The 23,883-nt window shown below is 38.4% G+C and overlaps 1 protein-coding gene across 2 annotated transcripts in view; it reads left to right on the top strand.

Annotated features, from left to right (window-relative positions):
- Nucleotides 1-23,883, top strand: part of prkar2aa (protein kinase, cAMP-dependent, regulatory, type II, alpha A) — a 44,769-nt gene that overhangs the window by 12,407 nt on the left and 8,479 nt on the right. For both annotated transcript variants that reach the window (XM_006785394.3, XM_006785393.3), the window contains exons 3-5: nt 17,562-17,597; nt 22,499-22,635; nt 23,325-23,431. In XM_006785394.3, coding sequence (XP_006785457.1) covers nt 17,562-17,597; nt 22,499-22,635; nt 23,325-23,431 — 280 coding nt within the window. The remainder of the gene's footprint in view (nt 1-17,561; nt 17,598-22,498; nt 22,636-23,324; nt 23,432-23,883) is intronic.

The raw sequence follows: 23,883 nt of genomic DNA, 5'->3' as shown, positions 1-23,883 counted from the left end.
TTGGATTTGTTGACTTGACTGAAGGACCAGGTCAAACAAGCTTGGCTGCTTCAGTGGCATAACAAGTGGTACCCATGAGTTAGGTAATTAAATTCACTACCATTTGACATTTAACTGTAAACATAAGCTTGAGAATTTGGAATTTTGACCCACTTTTGTGACTGTAAATGGTCATGTAATGGGAAACCACATTGGCCTTGTTTATGTTATACTTCAGTGCTTTGATCAGAATGTGTTACGCTCTAGGCTGTGCAGGCTGACTGTTCTGCAGTTCATAGTTGTACCACCACACAGTAGCTTAGCCTGGAGAAATAGTTTGTTGCTTTATAAGAAAGCCCTCCGCAAAGCCAGAACAGCTTACTATTCGTCACTGATTGAAGAAAATAAGAACAACCCCAGGTTTCTCTTCAGCACTGTAGCCAGGCTGACAAAAAGCCAGAGCTCTTTTGAGCCAACCATCCCTTTAACGTTAACTAGTGATGACTTCATGAACTTCTTCACAAATAAAATTTTTATCATTAGAGAAAAAATTACCAATAATCATCCCACAGATGTAATATTATCTACAGCTACTTGTAGTTCCATTGATGTTAAGTTAGACTCTTTTTTTCCAATCGATCTTTCTGAGTTAACGTCAATAATTACTTCCTCCAAACCATCAACGTGTCTTTTAGACCCCATTCCTACAAAACTGCTCAAAGAAGTTCTGCCATTGATTAATTCTTCGATCTTATATATGATCAACCTATCTCTAATAATCGGCTATGTACCACAGGCCTTCAAGGTGGCTGCAGTTAAACCTTTACTCAAAAAGCCATCTCTAGACCCAGCAGTCTTAGCTAATTATAGGCCAATCTCCAACCTTCCTTTCATATCAAAAATCCTTGAAAGAGTAGTTGTCAAACAGCTAACAGATCATCTGCAGAGGAATGGTTTATTTGAAGAGTTTCAGTCAGGTTTCAGAGCTCATCACAGCACAGAAACAGCTTTAGTGAAGGTTACAAATGATCTTCTTATGGCCTCTGACAGTGGACTCATCTCTGTGCTTGTCCTTCTTGACCTTAGTGCAGCATTCGATACTGTTGACCATAATATTCTATTAGAGCGATTAGAACATGCTGTAGGTATTACAGGTATTGCACTGCAGTGGTTTGTATCATATCTATCTAATAGACTCCAATTTGTGCATGTAAATGGAGAGTCCTCTTCACACACTGAGGTTAATTATGGAGTTCCACAGGGTTCAGTGCTAGGACCAATTCTGTTTACATTATACATGCTTCCCCTAGGCAGCATCATTAGAAGACATAGCATACATTTTCACTGCTATGCAGATGACACCCAGCTCTATCTGTCCATGAAGCCAGATAACACACACCAATTAGTTAAACTGCAGGAATGTTTTAAAGACATAAAAACTTGGATGGCCACTAACTTTCTGCTTCTCAACTCAGATAAAACTGAGGTCATTGTACTCGGCGCTGAAAAGCTTAGAAATATGGTATCTAACCAGATTCTTACTCTGGATGGCATTACCTTGGCCTCCAGTAACACTGTGAGGAACCTTGGAGTCATTTTTGACCAGGATATGTCCTTCAACGCACATATTAAACAAATATGTAAGACTGCGTTCTTCCATTTGCGCAACATCTCTAAAATTAGAAATATCCTGTCTCAGAGTGACGCTGAAAAACTAGTTCATGCATTTATTACTTCCAGGCTGGACTACTGCAATTCATTATTATCAGGATGTCCAAAAAACTCACTGAAAAGCCTTCAGTTAATCCAAAATGCTGCAGCAAGAGTACTGACAGGGACTAGAAAGAGAGAGCATATTTCTCCTGTTTTGGCTTCCCTTCATTGGCTTCCTGTTAAATCCAGAATTGAATTCAAAATCCTGCTCCTCACATACAAGGTCTTAAATAATCAGGCCCCATCTTATCTTAATGACCTTGTAGTACCATATCACCCTATTAGAGCACTTCGCTCTCGCTCTGCAGGCCTACTTGTTGTTCCTAGAGTATTTAAAAGTAGAATGGGAGGGAGAGCCTTCAGTTTTCAGGCCCCTCTTCTGTGGAACCAGCTTCCAGTTTGGATTCGGGAGACAGACACTATCTCTACTTTTAAGATTAGGCTTAAAACTTTCCTTTTTGCTAAAGCATATAGTTAGGGCTGGACCAGGTGACCCTGAATCCTCCCTTAGTTATGCTGCAATAGATGTAGGCTGCCGGGGGATTCCCATGATGCATTGAGTTTTTCCTTTCCAGTCACCTTTCTCACTCACTATGTATTAACAGACCTCTCTGTATTGAATCGTATCTGTTATTAATCTCTGTCTCTCTTCCACAGCATGTCTTTATCCTGTCTTCCTTCTCTCACCCCAACCGGTCGCAGCAGATGGCCGCCCCTCCCTGAGCCTGGTTCTGCCGGAGGTTTCTTCCTGTTAAAAGGGAGTTTTTCCTTCCCACTGTCGCCAAAGTGCTTGCTCATAGGGGGTCATATGATTGTTGGGCTTTTCTCTGTATCTATGAAGCGCCTTGAGGCGACATTTGTTGTGATTTGGCGCTATATAAATAAAATTGAATTGAATTGAATTGAATTACTGTTGAAGGTCTTTTTTTTTTTTTTTGTACTTGGGCGTTAATGACATTCTTCGTCATCCTGCAGATTAAAATAAATGCATGCAGCATTATCATGGGTACAAGTAATCTTACATCAGTTAGCCACAGCAATAACACCAACTCCCTAATATTATATAGATCTGCTTTGTACCCCCAAAATAGCCTTTACCATTCAGTGTATGGACACACTGGTGCACTGGGAATGCACATTTTCACATTTGCAAATGTGCAAGATCCTTCGGGTCCTGGGAGTACATAAATAAGAGTACAAAATACCATCCTGAGCAGTAACCAGTCAGTGGCTGCAATACCACTGTCTGGTGTGAGGACTAATATTGGTACTAATATTGATATTGGCCAGATGGTACATGATTCATTATAGCTATTCATGTTTTTTGCTTTGGTTGCCTTTGTCATATGAAGGATGTGTCATCCCTTGAGCCCTTTTCTGACATGGGATACATAAATCTTTATCAATCTATCAAAGTAATGGTATTCATAATGGCAAGGTATGTTGCTGTGCTAAATTTTGTGTGTTATTTAATTTTAAATTGGATGCTTTGTAATGCGCTTGTGTAGCACCTGTACACTTCACATGATGACATAATTAAAGATGCTTCGCCCTACATGCGGTTACGAAAACGCGTCTATATACACTTTACTAAAATTAACTAAGCAACAAAAAAAGAGATTATAAATTGTGTCTCTATGTTGGGGATATTATTTATGGCGCCCTATACATAAATTCACACTACATTCTCACTTTGTAGAAGGTTATGATAGATGTAGCTGCTGTATGTCTGTAGTCTGCAAACTAACCTTAGTTCCTGTTAATGTACTTGCCAAAGCTCAGATTATTTTCATTACTGGTGAATCTCTAGTCTGACACGTCGCGGTCTTCATTCAGACTGTTAAGTTTTATTCCATAAACATTTCAGTCTTTAATACAGCAACTTGAGTGAAGAAAAACTCAATGTAGGAGAGGTCTGTGTTCATCTCTTTCAACTAAAATCTTGCTCACAAAAAATGGAAAAGCAAAAGCACAGAAAACTGCAGGACCATAATCTGGGAGTTCTCTGCACGACATCGGAGTCACCAAAAGGGGAATCGAGGTTGGTCATGACACAGGCGCCTGAGGCTAAGGACTATAAATTATTTCCTGCTATTTACAGATGATAAATGTTGCAGAAAAACTACACCAGCTAGGTTCATAAATTTAGTACCAGATAAAGTCAGAAGGGGGATTGCTGTCATATACGTTCTGCAGCGTCAGTTTTCACCGGTGACTGATAATAATGCCCAACTTGTGCAGATTTATAATCCAGCAAACTGTCAGATATATCGCAGATTCTGCTAACATTAACGTACTAAACACTACTTACAAACCAAACCTTTTTTGGTCTTTAAACATTTTTTTTAAATGGAAATTTAATTGTTGCAATTATACTCGTGTTCATATCTTGGCTGTTACTTGTCTCTGACAAGCTGGCAGCTTGTTTTGGGCTGCTATCACTGCCAATACTCAGCCACACTCTGCTGAATTGTGTTAGAAGCATTGTGTTAACCTCATAATCCCGTAGTCCTAATTCCTCCAAAACACAGGTGAATCCTTCAGCGCCATTTCTGCGGGAATTTAAACTGTTCCTGTGGTCTTCCTCTGTTTTTTGTAATATTAACCATCTTTTATCATCCTTTTTCTTGTGCAAGATTGCACAAATTCCTCGATACTGGCACAAGTACTGTGCATCAGCTTTGACATCAGCATAAAGCTGTCATCAGTGATCCCCAGTAACTATTAGCTGTCTTCATGAATGTGGTGTTCCTAAGAATTTCTTTTTGGGAGGAGGCAGCATATTGGTCATTAGAGATAGTGTATTGCCCCCCTGAGAGAAGAAGTCTGGGAAAACAAACTACAGTGTAGTCATTTAGCTTGGTCACTCCCATAATCAAGTCATAACTACTAGGTTATGAGTCAGTAATATGTATTTTATTGAGTAGACAATCATCAGTGAACTGTAACCTCTTAGTTTACTCAGAATGGTCAGGATTGCATTAAGTAGCTCCTGCTGGATTAAAGTGACACTTGACGCTGATTAGTCTTGGTGTCATGTAGCATAGTTTGTCTGTGCCTGTTTGTTTGTTTTTTTTTCCATTGATGCTATGTGATGTCCAATAATTGAAAAAGATAGCACATTCACGATGTTTGTAAAAGAGTGGTGCTTCTTTCGCTGCACTAACTGCTACCCTGTGTAAATACTTGGGAATTGCATAGTATTAACACTACCAGGGGCATGGGGGATTTCCAAAGACCTTAAATAAGCACTTTCTCGTGGTGCTTGAATATCATTTGCAAAAGCCTTCGTACGCCTGTGTCTGTGCTGCCATTGCTGCTGCTGCTTACAAACTTTGAAATTTTAGTGAGACTTTTGTGATAACTTGGAGTATATACTTAAGTCAGACTTCAGATAGCTGAGTAATCAAAATAAACATTACATTTTTGCTGTGTTGTCGATCTTTTCAGTCACCTCGCATGTAAGCTGTGCGGCCAATTAATTTTTTTCTCTGTGTGAATTGTGTGCTTTTTGGGTTACACAGTAAACCATCTCCTAAGGGATGTGTTTTGCTTTCCACTCCATAGATGACTCTTTGAGTTATCTTTCTCACCAAAAACAAAGGACGACAGGTTTGTTATATTACAGCCAGCTACAAGTTGACTTTGGAAAGTAGTACATTTTAAAAAGCCAGAATGTACCTTCTACTTGACACAAAGAAAACATTTTGCTCCCTGTGTGAATCTAACTAGGAAGTGGCAGGGCACATTTTTTTGGTTTTCTGGTTACTTGCTACAAGTTCACTTTGGAGTGCATTTGATTTTTAGTGGTCAAAAACTATCCAGTTCCCATAAACACGGGTAATACAGGAAATTGTATTAGTGAGAATGTTTTGACAATATTACTTTAATATCACATTTTGTGACAGATTGAAGAAAAATTGTCAATTTGAGCTTAAAGACATTAGAGGCATTGGCAAACCTGATGGCTGTGGTGATGGGAAAGCCTTAACACCAATGCAGCTATAAGCAGTACAGGGTTACTTCCTTTTAAGGGCCTAAGTCTTAGGGAGCGTGTGATAGAGGGAGATAGATACTGGGAAAATGAGTGAGTCACATATGGGGCAAGAGGAAAGAGGGAGAGGACGAGACTTTTTTTGTGTTGAGAGATGGTAAGAGTTAAATCATAGGCAGGATGTGGAGTGAGCAGAAAGTCGCATGGTGTGAAACAGACTGAAACAGTAACTAAACTGAGTGTAATAGCAAAAAGAGGAAGCATTATGACAAAAAAGATAAAGGTATAGGCTTTGAGAACTGCCGAGACGTTTGTTTTGGCAAGGACGAATCGAAATAGTCTTAATCAGTGAACAGTAGGATGCAACATTTACAGCAAATGCCACTGCAAGCACAGTACTCTAGAAAAGGAAGGAAAGGGCAGTGTAAAGATACAAGCAAGGTAGATCCTCCAAGACCAACATAAACAGAAGGGGGAAAAAGTAGTATGTACATATCAAAAGTATAGGAAAAGACAATGTGGAGGATAAGATGAATAAAACAAAAAATAAATTATTACATAGTCATAAATTCCACTACACATGGTAAATCACAGCTAACTATAGGCTGTGCCAGTTTAATTTCTTTGTCCCTTTATGTCCATACTTTCTATATTACATGTCATCAACCATTAGTTTTTGCATCAGCATGTCACAGGGACTGTACAAGCTATTGTTTTATGCCGAATTGCCTAAGATGGGGTATAAGATATAGCTGGTAGATTTACTGCTCTTTATAGAGATATAAAAGCTATTTTTCCTCCTTAAAAATCTATATCAGCACTTGCCAAAATCCTGCTTGGCTCATTGCAGTAGCACCTCGTATCTCGCCACTCAATTGTCTTTTTCCTCCCGTGAACTCCTGAAGAATTGCTGCTTAAAATCTTCTAAATTTCTATGCAGTCCTGATTAACAGGTTATGTTATTAGTCTGCATCCATAAAGAACTATTTCTTGCACAGTCTTCCAACTGTTAAAAAGAGTTATTTTGAAAAGTTGTTTTTGGTTATTTGGGCTGAGGCTTAACAGATGAGATTGATGTCATGTATTTGTCAACAGTACAACCATAGTTTTTGCTGCTGTGACTTATCTTGCTTATTTTAGGTGTTGAACTTTTAAAAAAAAAAAAAAAAAAAGTTCAAAGTTCATAAGCTTGATCCTTGTAATCTCCATCCTACTGCTGGTGATATGAACGTGCAGTTATGAACTGATGTTAACTATAATTTTGTTGAAATATTAAGCATTTTCAGAGTGTGCTCTGTCTATTTGGTAAGGTCCCAATTTGCTAGATGCAGTAATTGGCAGGTTGCTTGACACTCATAATTTGACTCTGGTATGACGCACTGCAACCAGCAGGCATGATATGTCAGCGTTCTTGATACCTGCATTGCACTACATATTTTAACCCAGTATGACACAAAAAGATGCCACAAGGTTTGTTAGCAATCTGCTTCCTCTCAGTAAAGCAACCACAAGTGTTGGCACATTCAGAAACCACACACTGAACTGATTTATCAGAAAACGGTGAGAATACTGTTCTTGATAAGACAATTGAGATCAAATTATTTAATTTTTACTGCAAAGCTATTTTGTCACCACTTTTTTTTCAGTTTTTTACACTTGCTACTTAGTTCACCTGGAGTTATGGAAAAAAAAAAAACATTTGGTCAACAAGACCAGTCTAAAAGGAATAAGTTGTTGTAGCTCTCTTGTTGCCCAATAAAAATAAAAAAATAAAAAAAAAGACAAACATTCACTACTCTTGGACTTCGCCCACCATGTCCACCTATTGTATCCCCACTAGAGCTGTGCCGTGTCATATTGCCCAATAATACCAGTATAAATTTTTACATGATATTAAAATGTCATATCGTGATATCATTGCTATAGCAACATTATGCATTTACCTTAGTTGTTGTGTGCACTAGGGAGATGAGACTAGGTATGTCTGTGAGCAAAGCTGCCTGTAAGGCCTCCCATGAAGATTTAGTACCTAAAAAGAGAACTAGCTTAACAGCCTATAGCAAAGCATAGTACTTTGGGAAATCTGCAAGAAGATTGTTCCTGCTAGGGAACAAGATGGAAACAGCAAACTTGGTTCACCACTTCAAAAACATACCAGTGAGTACAAGGATACACAGGAGGAGATGCTAGAAGCTGGTGATATGCGACCCAAAAGTAAACAAACGACTCACTTGCTAGCTGGACACCATATGACAGGAAGAGCAAACAGTGGATGGAAATTACTGAGGTGGTCACATGGTAAAAAGGCAGGGTTTTAAAGCAACTGGTTAAAAATCTTGGCCCAAGATATACAACATACCAGCTAGAAAATGTTTTTCAATTTTATTTTACAGGATTAACTCTTACTTCTTACTCCTACTTCTGTTGCTGTTAAACTAAAGTGTTAAACAACTATATTGTACTTTTACTTAAAATTTCCAGAGAAAATACTACCTAGGCTACTTTAGTGCTTACATCTTTATGCTGGATATATTGCTGTGTCACTACTGTTGCACTGTAATGCTTCTGGTGCTGGCACCTTGCTTCAATAGCTTCACACTTCAAATTATGTAATGGGTCATTTCTGACAGTTGTTCATTAGAAAAGGATATTATAAATAATGCTGCCTGCAAGCTGCAAGCATTGATGAAATGTTGTTATGTATTTTTTCTGTATATTCAGAAATCTTCTTGAAATATTGTGATATAATTTTGAGGGTATATTGCCCCTATTCCCTACTATGCATTTAGTTAAATTTAAAACTGTATTCATTAAAAATCCCTGTTAAAAATTGTATTAAAAAATGTATTATTGTTACTGACTGCTGATATATAGGGGTACATGTGTAAATGTTATCTGCGGAGGAGGACATGCAGGGTAATGGCACGGAATTTTTTTCCCCCCCACTTCAGACCAGTCTGCCAGTCCTCTGTACTTTTCCCTCCAGTGAGTGGATTTGTATTCAGTGTACAAGGGAGTGTGCAGTACTTCTCGAGCTGATGATGTGCTTTATTGAGTCTGCTTTTGAGCTTGCCAGTTATGTGTCTACATCTCCTGTTTGTGTGCCTATATGAACACCTTTCTTATGCTTTATGTATCTGTGTGGATTGCTCTTTCTGTCTTGCTGTGGGTCCAAATGCCTGTTTAAGCTACTGTTTGTAAATGCATGCGAGTGTATTTATGTGAGGGCGTGCCAGCAGAGTCTTGCTGAAGTCCTTGGTGTCTAGCTCTGGAGGAGAGGCAACACGTGAGGGGAAGCTCCACATCTGACCCTGACCCCTGACGCTCTTATCAATCAGGCCTTGAGAGGCATAAGTAAGAGGAACAGGCATAAGCATAGAGGCTGAGAGGACTGGATGAAAAAAGATGGAGAGAGGAGGAACAGATGGCAGGAACTGTTGCTGAGCAGGGAATATGCTTTAGGTGAGGGGGGGGAGAGAGGAATAGATAGAATACATCAAATCCAAATCACAAATGTCTGTAAAGTCATAGTTTATTCTCAGGGCTAGTACCAACTAAGTTATTATATTTGTTTTTTTGCATTTATTGAAAGATTATTGAATGTGTGTTTTTATATTTTAGATGTATTCATAGATCATCTGTGAACATTATAGATGCAGTTGTTGTTTTTTCTATGAGACATAAAGCCACAATATCAAAACAATAATACTAACATTTCATTTTTGCAGGTTCAGCCAAGTTGTAGGGATGAAACTATACAAATTTCTCAGTAATTGGGAGTTGCTACTGTGGAATTAGAGATGAAAAAGCAATCAATCATTACACTTCTTCAGCTGCACCCTGATGCTTGGAATGAGTCAACCACTACCCCTTATGTTTTTTTATGCTGGCAAAATAATGGTCTTCCCCCTCCCGTAATAGGACCTGTGCATGTGTATAATTTTTTAAACTTGAGTTAGGGTTAGACTTTAAGGTAAATTTTCTTAATTTAATAAAGGGTGTCAAATAGTCACACATAGTCTATTTTCAGTGTTGTTCTGAAAAATTGCCAGCAGCACATACATGCCAAGCACGATCAAGTCCCCGTAGGGCTGTGCAATATGACCAAAATCTCATATCCCGATATTAAGACATCTATTGTCCGATAACGATATAAATCACAAAAATGTAACATTTTATGTAAATTCTGTGAATCTCGGGCAGCTCGACTTGCGTGAAGTGTTTCCAGCTGGGCGTTGCAAACCTGGAGTCGAGTGTTTTAACTGATGCATGAAACTATACATTTTTAGACATAAGTTTTAACGGCCGCCGTTTTCTTTGAGTATTTACTACACAGCGTGCTGCGGGGAAAAGCCTGTTCTAACGTCTAAGGTTTATTTTTTAGCACCTGAGGGCTCTTTTTTGCTTCTCATCTGTAAATAATCTGCTCTTTCACGTGATTCAGTTTATTTTGAAAAGTCTCAACAGGATCTTGAGCTTTATTGTGAAAGGTTTATGTGGAACAAGTGGACACGCGGTGGTTTTACCGCTGTTGTTGCTAACGACAATGCATAAAAACAAACACTTGTCTGTCTGTAGTGTGGTTATATTAAATATAAAAGAGAGAGAGAACTTTAAGAAATTAATATAGCCACTACAGTGACCATCAAAATAATGAAAAAATATTGCTATAAACAGTTTATTTTGCGACACCACGAAACAAACGATAGCGTAAATTGAACCGATAGACGTTTTTACATCGTCATCTGATATATATCGTTATATCGAACAGCCCTAAGTCCCCGTCACTATTTTATTCTGCCAGACTCATTCTGTTTAATAGATTGAAGACTCTAAATGGTGTTTGACTCTCTGCCAGGATGGCTAATGTAATGGACTGACCCGGTCTTTTAAAAGCCAAAAATTTCCTCCATTTCAGTGTTACTATTCCAGGAAGAGTGGTTAAACAGAAACTAGGAGGTGTTAGCAGCTAATACCAGACAAATCCAAACTTGTCACTTTTTTCTTGTAGCACTTCGCTTTGAAAGCCAGCACTGCTTCCTTAGTTTAAGTTGGGGCTCATTTATTCCTTGTTAACTGTAGCAGATCTGTCTTTTGTGTTTTCTTCAACTGTATCTCTCAAACTTGTCAGTCTTATTAGCGTCATCACCTAGTAGGCCTGTTGTTGAAGCAAACGCTGCAGAACTGGAATTTGAAGCATCTTGTGGCTAAATACCTCATTTGGTCTCCTCCAGCTAACTGAATGATGTATCGATGGGCTGAGCAGACAGTTACACACTGAGAAAGGTTGCAAGGGAAATCGATAGAAAACACCAAGCAGGGAATCTCTCCCCCCCCCCCTCATATCGGTTTGCCCACTTCCTGTATTTATGCACAGTCTCAAGTCAGGGTGCTCTCTTTTTTTCCTTCCTTTTTTCCTTTTCTGTATTGATAGTCATACAAGGTAGCTCAATAGTCATCACTCATCAAATGCCATCAGGGCATTTTATAGTCTTTTTTTCTTTTTTTCCTTCACTTTGTTTCCCCCTCCACAGTCAGAATCACTCTATCACCCCTTCTGGTGTTTTTGTTTCTTCCTCTGTGGTCCCCTCTCTATTTTACTCTTCCCTCCATCTGTTAATGCTGTTATAGCTGTGCGTGGGAGTATAGGGAGGGATGGAGAGAAATGGAAAAAACACGAGGAGGGGGGTGCTCTTCTACTTGTTACGAGCTGGATTGTTTGGGGTGGGGGGGTGGGGGGGGTGGGGGGGGGAGATTGTGAAGGGGGTTGTGTTGTTATGGCAATGAGATCTTCTTTGTGTTAGGTTGCCAAGGCAACTTCAGGCGTACACTTGGTACCGCCACCACCACCACCCTACCCCGCCCCCAACCCCCTCAGCCACATGACTGCAGGGAGAGCACTTCACGCTTTGCATGCGCAGCCTTATGCACCCACACACTGGAAATGCATAAAAGCATGTGCACACACAATTTTATTATATCTACATCCTTTTAACAGAACAGGACTCTGCAGACTGACAGTACCCAAATCACTTTTAAACTGACTATTGTAAACAAACTATTTTACAGTTAAGGTTTAGATATACTTTTTTTTTCTTAGCCATTAGCATGGACATTTGAAAATTATCCAAACATCTACTGGCTACACTGGAACACTTGATCAGCAAAGTCATCAGACCAGAGTTGATGGGTTTTTAGAGTAGATTTATTTTTAAATATTAGAGATCTACTTTTCAGATTTTTTTGGGGGGTGGGGCTGAAAAGATTTCTGCAGCACAATTGTTTCTCACCTCAACACTGCACCTAAATCACCCCGAAAGATCCACGTCTACTTGCTGTTTCGTTTGTTGACTTTGGTTGCAGTTTGACACACATGGTGGTGAAGTGCATAGCTCTAAAAAACCACAGCACCAGAGAAAAGTCATCTCACTGTTCACGTCACTGCCCAGACTTTATATCGCATTAAAATGGTCTGTTCTGAAGTAAACACAGTGCAGCAGCAGATCGCCAGTGCAGTGATCATCACTTATGTGAACTGCTGCAGATCAGCAGTTTGTGATAAGATCCTGCGGGTGTAGCTCCTCATACCACTGTCATTTCAGTGCAACCTTCATGGCAGCACTGAAATATGGTTGCAGTATCACAGCAGCAGTAATCCCAGGGCAGCGCTAAATATATCAGAGCCCTCAGTGTTATATGGAATCAAGCAGTATACTGTTTACAATCAGGGGACACAGACAACCAATGGGAACTTAACCTCCTAGGACCTGGTGTCCACATATGTGGACATCACATTTCGGGTTATTTAGACCAAAATACTAAATTTAGCTGTACAAGGGCCTGATATCCACTTACGAGGACATTATAGTGCCACTGTTCTATCGAAATTTTAAATGAATGTCCTCATATGTGGCTCTCATTTTTTCTTAGAAACAAAAATGAGGTTTTAAAAAAAATCTGGTAATTCTTTGTTTTTACATTCATCGGGTCCCAATATGCCCAAATATCAAAGAGAAATTAAAAATTCATGCCATGGAAGAGTTCGAGTCTTAGGAGGTTAAAAGCAACTCTTATGGACTTGTCTCTGCCCAAAAGAAACTAGATGAGCCTTTGAAAACTTCTGGACTCTAAGAAGAGGGAATCAATCTTTTGCATTTAAATAAAAAACACCAAAAAACCCAAAAAGAATTTAGGCACCATTTGAGGATACAGTAAAATCATGGAGGAGGACAGTATTAACTTGTAAAATATGTGATTAGTTAGTCTTTTAGATAGACCATATAAAAGAATGTGAACCCTAAACACGTATGTGAAACCTAAGCAACAGTGGTCCGGAAATCAGTGTGTGCTTTAAATGTAAAGGGCAAAAGTACAGACAACAGCCGTAAAACAAAGTATTGTCTGCATGTATTCAGTCAAACAGCAGTGAGGTGGGCATTATAGCAGCTTTTTGCTGAACAAAGTACATCAGTGTTTCCAAGAATGGCCTTTTGTGGTCTATGTGTGGATCTTAAATTCTGTGTGAGAATAAATATAAATATATATATATATATATATATATATATATATATATATATATATATATATATATATATATATATATATATATATATTATTTTTTTTTTTTTTTTTTATTTATTTATTTTTTTTTCCCCCCTCTCTCGTCTTTGTGCCTCTTGCCTGTGGTACCTGCAGCAATCAGACCTGTTCGTGAGTTTGAGTCGGATCAAAACAAATCATTTTAAGCAGTTTGGAATGTGTCCTCCCTGTTGGTGGGTGAATGGTAGCGCTTAAGGGAAATGGGGATTGTGCTGAAGGGAGAGAAAAGTGTTTGGGAAAGGGTAGAAATTAGGTTACGCTGAAGTTAAATCTTCCCAGGTGGTGTCGGGATTTTTCTCAATGCACCTCTTTTAAGAAACCAGCTTATGTTATGCTTTTCGTTCAGTGTATCACAAATTGTATATCTTCAGACCTACCAAGCTCTTATGGAAGAAGGGCTGATAGATGAATGAGCAGGTGAACCTGAGGTCACTGATGGAAGAATGTTAGTGCTATGTGCATATGTGTTAAAGGCATAGTACATTGTTATGGATTTTAGCATGTTTAGCATTGATGTCTAAGTTAACTACAGCACATATTCATCTTGTTAGTTATAGAAAACAGTATTCTAGTTTATTCAAGAACACTTAGTCAGTGATAGACCATTTAATTTTAACCCTGAACTAATGGGTGGGTTGTTTTCCAGCCTTGCTTTTCTGCAGGCTTCACCTCGAGTGCTGTGTGCTGACCACATTTCTTATGGACATGATTTCCAGTGAAAGAGGTGGAGGAACAACTAAACATGTGAAAAAAGGGCAAAAAGTATACTACTGCTCTCTGTGAAGCTAAGACTTGTTGACTTTGGTTGCATGACGACACATCTGAAGTCAGAGTGTTGTTAGACTTTCCCATTGTAGCTTGTAAAAATCAATAAAATGTTTTTAAAGCTCATCACAGTAATTACCAATATAGAAAACAGTGTGCATTTATGAAGCCATACTGACATCACTACTGTAAGACATAAGTTAGGTGCCCGGACTGAGATTTTCTTCAAATTTCACATGAAATATATTAGGTTCCCTGTTAAATAAGGGAAATAGGATATCAGTGTCATTCTGTGTCACCACTGACTGCTTATGTGATAAACAAAACAGTGACCCTTTTTGTAGATAGAAAGACTACTTTTGGATTTTTTATCTGTATTTATGAGCCCCCCCCCCCCCCCCAAACACACACACACACACACACACACACACACACACACACACACACACACACTTCATGCATTAGTGTTGGCAAAATGAAAATTAATCTACTTCCTGTTTTGGCTAATGTTCATTAACATTACCCACCCAGTTTTATGAGAAAACACAAGATTATCTGCCTCTGCTTTGTGTAGAGCCTCTTCAAGAGCTATGTTTTTGCTTTTATTTGAATGGTTAAATCATAATCTGCCAAGAACTGCTTCAGTTGGGCTTGTAACTTTTATGGGAGGCTCCGACACTCTTTTACTCATGCATGGCATTAAAACTGAACATGCAAGCAGGCAGATCCAGATTTCAAGCAAAGGAGATCACAAGAACCTGATTATCTGGTATATATGTGAGAGCTAACACACACACGCACACTTGTGTATCATTTACTCTTGGATGTGACACAGATGTCAGTGTACTATTAACTAGGACCCCTCTATGGCTTTATCTGTTGAGCCAAAGTAAGCCTGATCTCCAGAGAGAGCAGGCATTGTTAAACCCTCTCCATATTCCCAGATGACTGCAGTAAAGTGGTGTGTGTATGTGAGTTTTCCCCAAGCTCCTGTCTTCACAGTCCAGATCTAATTTGCTCTGACAGGATGGTAATAAGGTAGCAAGAGACACATGCTGTGTGTGTATCTGTATTTCAGCCGTGAACCATACCCACGCTGGCTTGTAACAGCCCACTGCTAGAAAGCAGGTGTTTAGAACCTCAAACTTACCCTCTGCGCGCGTAAATGAAGGCCATGTTGCACACAGACTTAAATACTCACAAGCACATACAAACTCGAGGGCACAGCTGTTGCACTGGCTTTACCGAAGAAACACATTATGTAACCAACTTTAGTTTGTCTAGATAGAAGTGATATTGTCTCATTTTGTATCTCATTTGAAAACCTATCAATGCACTAAAGTAGATATACTTCCCAGCCATAACTAACACACACACACACGCACACACACACACTCTCTGCTGATACATTGTTTCACTGTACATATGTCATCTCACTGTTCATATCATCTACACTGCTATCTATTTATACCCAGCTGTGTTCTTCCGGGCTGCCATAACTCTGAAAATCTTCTTTTGTCAAGTGCGCAGGACTTGAAATCATGACCAGATATTAAACTTGATTATAGTTGTTGTTGAAACATTTCCAGGAAACATTCCTTGATTTAGGTAGGATGTTTTTCCTGTGTTTGGGTTTAATGTTGTTACTAACATTGGCTAAAGCCAGCTCCTGTATAATCAACTATCAAAGTAACACAGGAAATTAATGTGTTACTGTCCAAACTCTGAATAATAACGGCTAGAAATGTTAATGCTGTTTTATTTCCTTTTAAGAGCTCATTGCCCTGTTAATAATTTCTTTGCCACAGGGCCTCACCGGTCCTTGATCTTGAGAGGCCATAAAGCCAGGAGAAAAGATTGTGAGCAAAAGGATGGCTTCCTGGCAAGTATTCCTGTGGCTCAGCTGGGAAAAGTCTGAAGAAAAAAAACCCAAAGCAAAAAAAACAACAAAAAGGGGCAGCACCAGCAGTGAGTGTAGCTGCTCCATGCCCAAATGGTCAGCTTACACTCGAAACTACAGTTTCAGGCTGTAGTCTCACCCAGTTAACTCTAAGACTACAACCCTACTTTTCATGTCTGGTATGCACTGTGGATAGCTCGTTTGTAGCATGATAAAGAGTCCAGCATTAATACATGCAAGTTTATTGGTGTCCCCAAGGAGAAAGGCCTTTACTAGGTGTTTTAATCAAGACTGAAGGCAAAGTCCATTTCTTGTTTTATTGCTCCTTGTATCATGATTGACACCATAAAGGGACTTTTTCACAATTGATCTTATTTATAAATTATAGCGCAGTGTAATAAAAGAAGGGTTGCTCCACTTTATTTTACACATGTCACATCTGAAACTGTATTGTAATCTGAGTTCATAGTGCACTCCATCCACTTGAATGAACGTGACGCAAGTTGATAAGCATCTCTGTAAATATGCAGTTATTAATGCAAATGCATTGACCATTATTTGGCTCAGTGTTTGTTTAGTTTGTACAGAGTACAATGTGTTTAGCTTTGGGTTTCAGGAATACATTGTTTTTTATTGCCCAATCTGGGATGAGCAGAACTCAGAAAAACACATCATGCCGCCTCATATTTTGTTTTTTCTTCATCACATTGCATTGATCTGCAGCGATTACCGTTACATACTGGTAGTGGAGGTGCATGCTGTTTTGAGTCCTTGAAAGCTGATTTTGAAAGCAGAGACAGATCACATGTGCTACCCTGGCGGCTCAAAAATGTTAACAGCGCCCCAGCAGCATCTGTGCATCCAAACAGTGCTTTGCAGCAGCTTGAAGCTGGCTACACTGGCGTGCATACAAGTCGTCTTGTCGAAACAAAATATAAACAAACCGCAAACCTCTGAACACAGAAACCTGTCGACACTTGGGGGGGAAAAATTGTGTTGCTTATTTAGGCAACCAAATGATTATTACATGTAATGTGATCTGTCAGCTGGATTTTATTCCAGCATAACCTTAATTACACGTACGATTAGTTAGAAATGTTTTACTTGTAAACATGCATCTGAGACTTCCTTATTAAGTTATTTGTTAATACATTCATAACTCTATTTTGTTTTGTTTTTGGTGATCAACTTTTACTTTATTTTTCCACTTTGTAGTCATGAAAAAATGCATCTCTTCAGCTCAGGGAAAGTTTGTGTGTGTGTGTATGCTGGTGTCTTTAGTCACTGCTCATTAATGTGTATAAAGAGACTGATAACTGTGCTAATCTGAAAATGCTCTTTGTTGCATTCTCATATCTCTTAGCCTAAATCTCTCCTGGTTGCACTTGGTTTCTCTCTAAATCTTCTTGCCCACCTGCATCTCTGAATGTGTCCCACTTTTAGTCTCATTATTTCTGTCTGTCTACCTTTTGTCCAATCTCCTTCAATTATGAACACAGTCTGTTCAGAGCACAAAATAGTTATATGGATTTTTTTTCTTCCATATAATTATGAAATTGTATTAAATGTCACCACATTGAAACATAATTCTTTCTTTCTGTCTGTTCACAGCTCCACCACCAAGCAGATTCAACAGGAGAGTGTCAGGTAAGTTCACCGGCGTGTGTTTGACGTCATGTCCCCCAAGTGTAAACCACACCTTTGGTGACATTACATACATCACTGCCAAAACAGCTTACCAACAGTTTATTTGTGTGTGTGCGTGCCTGTGGGGCTGCTTAGTATCTGCTTTTGCAGTAGAACGGTGTTTAGGCATTTTTTGGGGGGGGGGTAATCACTGTATTTGTGCACGTCACAAATGTACAACAGTGTTAAGAAGCTTCACTGTGGTGTTTTGGGTCTTGTGCGTCTGCCTCGTCTCTGTTTTTGTGCTTTAGCGTCTGTGGTTTGGTGTGCACTGTGCTCTTGTTTTCTCACGCTCCGTCATACTTCTGTAGTGTTTACACGAGTGGCTGAATGTCGTCAGCCGTCACAGAGCGCTGCACTTTGATTAGGCTCTGGGTGTGTCCCCTGATGTTTATCTGCACTGCTGTTTTATCATTACTGACCTGCTGTCTTTACCACAGTCTTATGGTTTCCTTGGAGAAATTGCACATTTTAACAGAAAAGGCACATTTTAGCAACTTTATTTTCTTTGTTTTTTCTTTTCTTTTTTTAAAAGCTAATTTAGAACAATGACATTTTGCTGCCCAGAGGTCCTTGTTGCTATGATTTGGTAAACAAAACTGTTCAAATATTCTTTGTTGACAAAGATACTGTGTGGTGCCACAACCTTTGTTGTGGTAATGTTGTAAGACACGATGATCCCTTCTGATCCATGAGGAAGAATTGCTTTAATATAGCAACAAAGATGGAGCGTCACTGTGCTCCTCGAAATGTTTCCCAGAGATGTCACTGCAAAGATTCTTCAGAAACGAAGGCTCATGTTTGTAGTTTTCCTTTTCAGGCATTTGTATGTATATTCAATGATGGCTTCATTTTTTATTTTTTTGGCATTTTGGTTGTGATATACAGTTCTTTGCAAAAGTCTTAAGCTCCCCTTGAAGGTCTTTCAAAGGTTTTCTTTGGAGTTTAGCTGCTTTTTCACGCATTTTTAGTCCAACGTATGTACCTGACCTTTTACACAGGATGCTTTTCTTTTTTTTTCTCTTTTCCTACCTAGAAATCCCTCAGGAATGAATCAGTCCTGTATCTACACATAGCAGACAATCAATTTTCAATTGTATCCTGAGGCAATTTGTTACTAACAGGCTGTTGCAAAAACAAATTTGCTCCAGTTGTTTAAAAAGTTTAATCTTTTAAAAAAAATCCCAAAGAAAACAGTTTGAAAATGGGTTTAGAGCTATTTGGAAAACTGTAGAAGTGAAGGATAAAGGAAGAGGTTATAGGCCTTAAATAACACACACAAAAAAACAAACAACAACTTACACCAGATGAACAAATATCCCACGAATCCCCAAATTTTACAAGAACTGGATTGAAAGTCAGTTGGGACAGGTCTTATGGCGTGATGAATCCAAATTTGAAATTTTTGTTTAAAATTTCTGTTGGTATTGATGGAGAAGGAAAAAGAGGTTCAACAATGTCTACAGCCATCTGTAAAACATGGTGGAGGCCCTGTCATGCTTTTCAAGCTGCACGTCAGTCAGTGCTGTTGAGGATCTTGTCAAAATTGATGAAATTATGAACCCAGAATACTACGATCAGATTTTGCAATATATCTAAAAGGCAGCCAAAATCCAAAGAAATGCGTTGTCCGTGTGTTTCATTAAAAATAAAGGTGTAGTCTGCCCTTAAATGAATAAGAGAAGAAAAGGGAGTAGAATACTGTCCAGAAAAGGTGTAATGATGTCATCCAATAGTTACACAAAAGCATTTACTCTTTACTTTTCTAAATGGCTAGGTAGGTGTAGCATCCAAAACTTAATATGTGACTAATTTCACAAGGAGATTGTTATTTAGATACAAAGATGTTTGCCTAAAACCTTCTTGGCATTGTCTTGTAATTAGGATTCCTTAATAATTAGATTATTTTGTGATATTAAACCACTGGTCTGTGGTTCATTTAGTAACAGGCATGATTTTGCTTTCAGACCGTCTAGTGCAGTGTCCGACAACACTTCCAAATAAGTTAATTAAACAAAGATCGTTTGTTGTGGCTTGGCACTATAAATCAAAATATCCTCTCTGTACAGTGATATTATGAGAGTCCTGCTTTGTATTGTAGCAGTTAATATGAGGATCTGCTCAGAGTTTCTGTCCGCTCTAATGCAAGAACAAATAGTTGGGGGGAGAGGGCCGCTTTCCAAGGACGTGCTAAGTAAAGGAATTTCTGATGACGTAGTTTAAAGTGTTAAACAAAAAATTCAGCCTTGGAGCTTTTAAACTGTGCTTTAAATCAAAAAATGCACTTATCATCATTATTTTCTTTTTTAAATAATACAGCGTTTGGTCCAAACACTTGTATTTTGGGGCAGAAAAAGTAAGGAATAACCTATTTGGATGATCCAATATGTCCATTACCTTTGTGGGTGTGATGCCTCATTGTTTAAGATTGTGTTCTCACTCCTAATTAACTACCATATTCTAAACTGAAGAGCACTGAAACTCACACTTTTGCATATTTATTTCTTAAACTGAAACAAATGAGTTAGCACATTGACTCTCTAGAGATCACACTGCACCAGACATCATTGTTATGACTGCTGGAAGAGAAGACTCTACTCTTGCACACACACACGGAGGCATCAATGTGTTTTGTGAGAAGTGGTGTCTCTCTCTACAGAGGTGGAGGAAACAGATAAATAGTGACGTCCTCTCTTTCCCTACGCTTGTGTGTAGAAACATTTGTTTGTTTTTCCTTATCCAGAAGAATGTGAGAAAATTGAATTATCTTACAAACATAATTATCTTACATACACACACTTTTTGTTGAATGGACTCTGGGCTGTTAAGAGTGGTTCATTTTGAAGTTAAATTAGTAAATTAGCTTACCAGTTTACAATGTAAGGGACAGAGTAGTGTATTTTTGACAAGGTTTTTAAGGCAAGTTTTTGGTATGTTTATAACAATCTTATTACATTTTTGTATGCCTTCTTGTCCTGGTTATTTAGAGCTTGGTGAAGTTATTATACAGTGCTATGCAAAACTCTTGAGCCCCCTTATTTTGTTTATATTTTGCTGCCAAGCAGCCAGACTTCCTTCAGTTTTTTCTTTTTTTTTTTTTTTGTCTTGAGTAATAATTCTCCAGGCTTTCTAAAGGTCTTTATATTGGCTGCTGTTACACTCACTCACATCTGACCTTTCTCATAGCAATCTTTTTTAAAGACTTGACACTAACATATGAATCATTAAGGAGTTAAAAAAAAAAACCCTACTTAATTCAACGATGAACCAGTGTTGCTTCTACACATAACAAAACAAGCCATAATACCACATAATTTGTTTCCATTTCTGTAGTTAAATCTACAAAAAATCCTAGCAATAACGCAGGCATGAAATTGTATTTGTTTTCCACTAACAAAGTGATCAACAAAGAAGCTATTGGCTGAAAAGAAGGGGCAGCCCTAAAATAAAAAAACAAAACAACAAAACTGTCTCCAGCAGATGAACAATACCTGAAAGTCATGTCCTTACAAGAAAAAAATCCAGCAAAAACCTGACACATGGCCTGAAAGATGCTTTTCTTTTAGTTGATCCATCTAGTATTCACTGAAACAGTCTCAGTAGAATAATGGCTGTGCTGAAGCCATTCTTAACTTCCTAAGACCCGAAATCTTTCATGGCATGCATTTTTAATTTCTCTTTGATTTGACTTTTGGGATCTGATGAATGTAAAAACAAAGAATTTCCAATTTTTTTAATTTTTTTTTATTTATTTTTTTTTACCTGATTTTTGTTTCTGAGAGAAATGAGATCCACATAGGAGGACATTCGTTTAAAATTTTGATAGAACAGTGGCAGTATAATGTCCTCGTAAGTGGATATCAGGCCCTTGAAGAGCAAAATGTATTATTTTGGTCTAGACATCCCAAAATGTGATGTCCACATATGTGGGCGCCAGGTCCTAGGAGGTTAAGGTAGATGTGGAGAAAAGGCTGAGGTATGCCACATTCCACAAGAACAGGACTGAAAATCGTTGCAGACATGTAGACAGGAGGACAGGAAAAAGGTGCAGCAGTGAGAGTTTGCAGCCATATTTAAACCACGGTGAAGGCTTTATAGTGGTTTCAGGCTGCATTTCAGCCAGAGGTGTTGGGTCTTGTCAAAATGGACAAGAAGTTATGAAGAATCACGAAAAATGCCATCAGATTTTGATGCAGCATACAATACTATTTGGAAAGGCAAGGCAAGTTTATTTGTATAGCACAATTCAACAACAAGGTGATTCAAAGTGCTTTACATATATATTAGAAACAAAAACAATGATTTAAAATTGATTAAAACAAGCAAACTAACAAACAAAACAGTATATAAAATCAAAACAGATAAAGTGTCTAGTAACAGATTAATTTTTCAGCATGACAATGATCCCAAACAGACTTCCAATGGAGTAAAAGCATCCCTGGATACAAAATCCCATAGTGCAATGCCATCAGTCACAGTAGCTTTGGGACCTGAACATTATTGAAGCAGTGTGAGATTATCTTGACAGAAAACAGAACAAAAGTTAGCCAACATCTAAAGAAGAGCTTTGAATGTCCTTCAAGAAGCCTGGAGAACTATCCTTGAAGACTACTTAAAAAAAAATACAAGAAAAATTGCATAAGAGAGTTCAGGCTGTATTGAAGAATATTTCCATGTATGTTTGCTTGTTTCAGTAAATCACTGCATGTATTTCCCATTTTCCTAACAAAATATAAATGAATGGGGATGGGTCCAAACTTTTGCACCGTACTGTAATTATGTTTTTGGTTGAAGTGGCTTAATGCTTACTCTGAAAGAGTAGTAGAATACTGTATTTTTTACCTGGATTTCTTTGTCTGTAGTGTGTGCGGAACCATTAAACCCAGACGAGGATGACGAGGACACTGAACCCAGAGTGGTTCACCCAAAAACAGACGAACAGCGCTGCAGACTGCAAGAGGCCTGCCGAGACATCCTACTCTTCAAAACACTAGATCAAGTAAATCAGTCACACAAACAAACAAAACAAAACAGGAAGAGATGTGTACACGGATGGTTAGCAATGGATAAAACTATTTAAAAAAAAAAAAAAAAAAAAAAAAAAAAGGTTGAACAAAGAATGATTCCTGAAGGGATGCCTTCCTCATTAAACCTGTCAGTGAGGCCATGAAACAATATTTATTATTAACTTTCCCCATTTGTTTATTCAGGTTTCCTGCATGCTATGAGATACGTAAAATACTCAAACATTTTTTTATCCACCTTGCAAAGACTAAATCTGAAGCATCGAGAGGGTACAGTGCAGTAGAGTTACATGCAAATAATGCTATATTACTACTTGTGGTGTTTGTGTGTGCAATGAATTACTGTGTTGTTTGGGTCACATAAACAGCACAGGTAAATTATGTTTCTTAAAGTCATTTGCTGTTGGGGTAAATCTGACATTGTGAAAAACAATATTGTATTGTGGACTCAAAAATGGTCCTCTTCCTTTCCCTTGTGTATTTTCTAATACCATTTCCCTGATGGGATAATTAAATGTCATCTCGTCTCCCTTCAGGAGCAACACACACACAGAAGCTAACTGAAATTATTGATGCACAAGCGCATGCGCACACAAAATATATTTTCCCTGTTACTCATCTTCCTCATTTGTGGCTGACATCCTTTTTCTGTTCCCGTATGAAGGAGCAGTTCTCACAGGTGCTGGACGCTATGTTTGAGTTGATTGTTAAGCCTCAGGAGCACGTCATAGACCAGGGACACGATGGAGACAACTTCTATGTCATAGAGAGGTAAGAAGCAGATGCCCGTGTCAGATCATTAAAACTGGGACTGTTTGTTTATTCAAATACAGCCTGTTTATTTAGGCTAGGCTGGATGGCAAAAAGACCAGTGATGGTGTTTTACAGCATAACTGTTGCAAAAGACTGTGATGACCAGAGTTCCTGTTTTGTATATTTGAGTTTATTATATTATACTGAAAGACCAGACAATATACATTTGTATTATTTAAACCAATGCAGGGCCATATTCCTGCATCATAATGTAGCATCAGTCTGTATGGAAAAGAGTCAGACAATTATGAGCCTCCTAAAGTATAAAACAATAAATCCTTCCATTACATCCTAAACAACTGCCAACTAGATCTGACATAGTGATATCACTTGGAAAGTATATTATGGTAATTAAGAAATGAGTAGAAGGTAGTTTAAAAAAGCACGGCTGTTATTTTAGAAATCAGTAA

Source organism: Neolamprologus brichardi, chromosome 20, assembly GCF_056152115.1.
Source record: "Neolamprologus brichardi isolate AB-2024 chromosome 20, ASM5615211v1, whole genome shotgun sequence".
Lineage (NCBI taxonomy): Eukaryota > Metazoa > Chordata > Actinopteri > Cichliformes > Cichlidae > Neolamprologus > Neolamprologus brichardi.
This window is presented reverse-complemented; position numbering and strand designations above follow the sequence as displayed.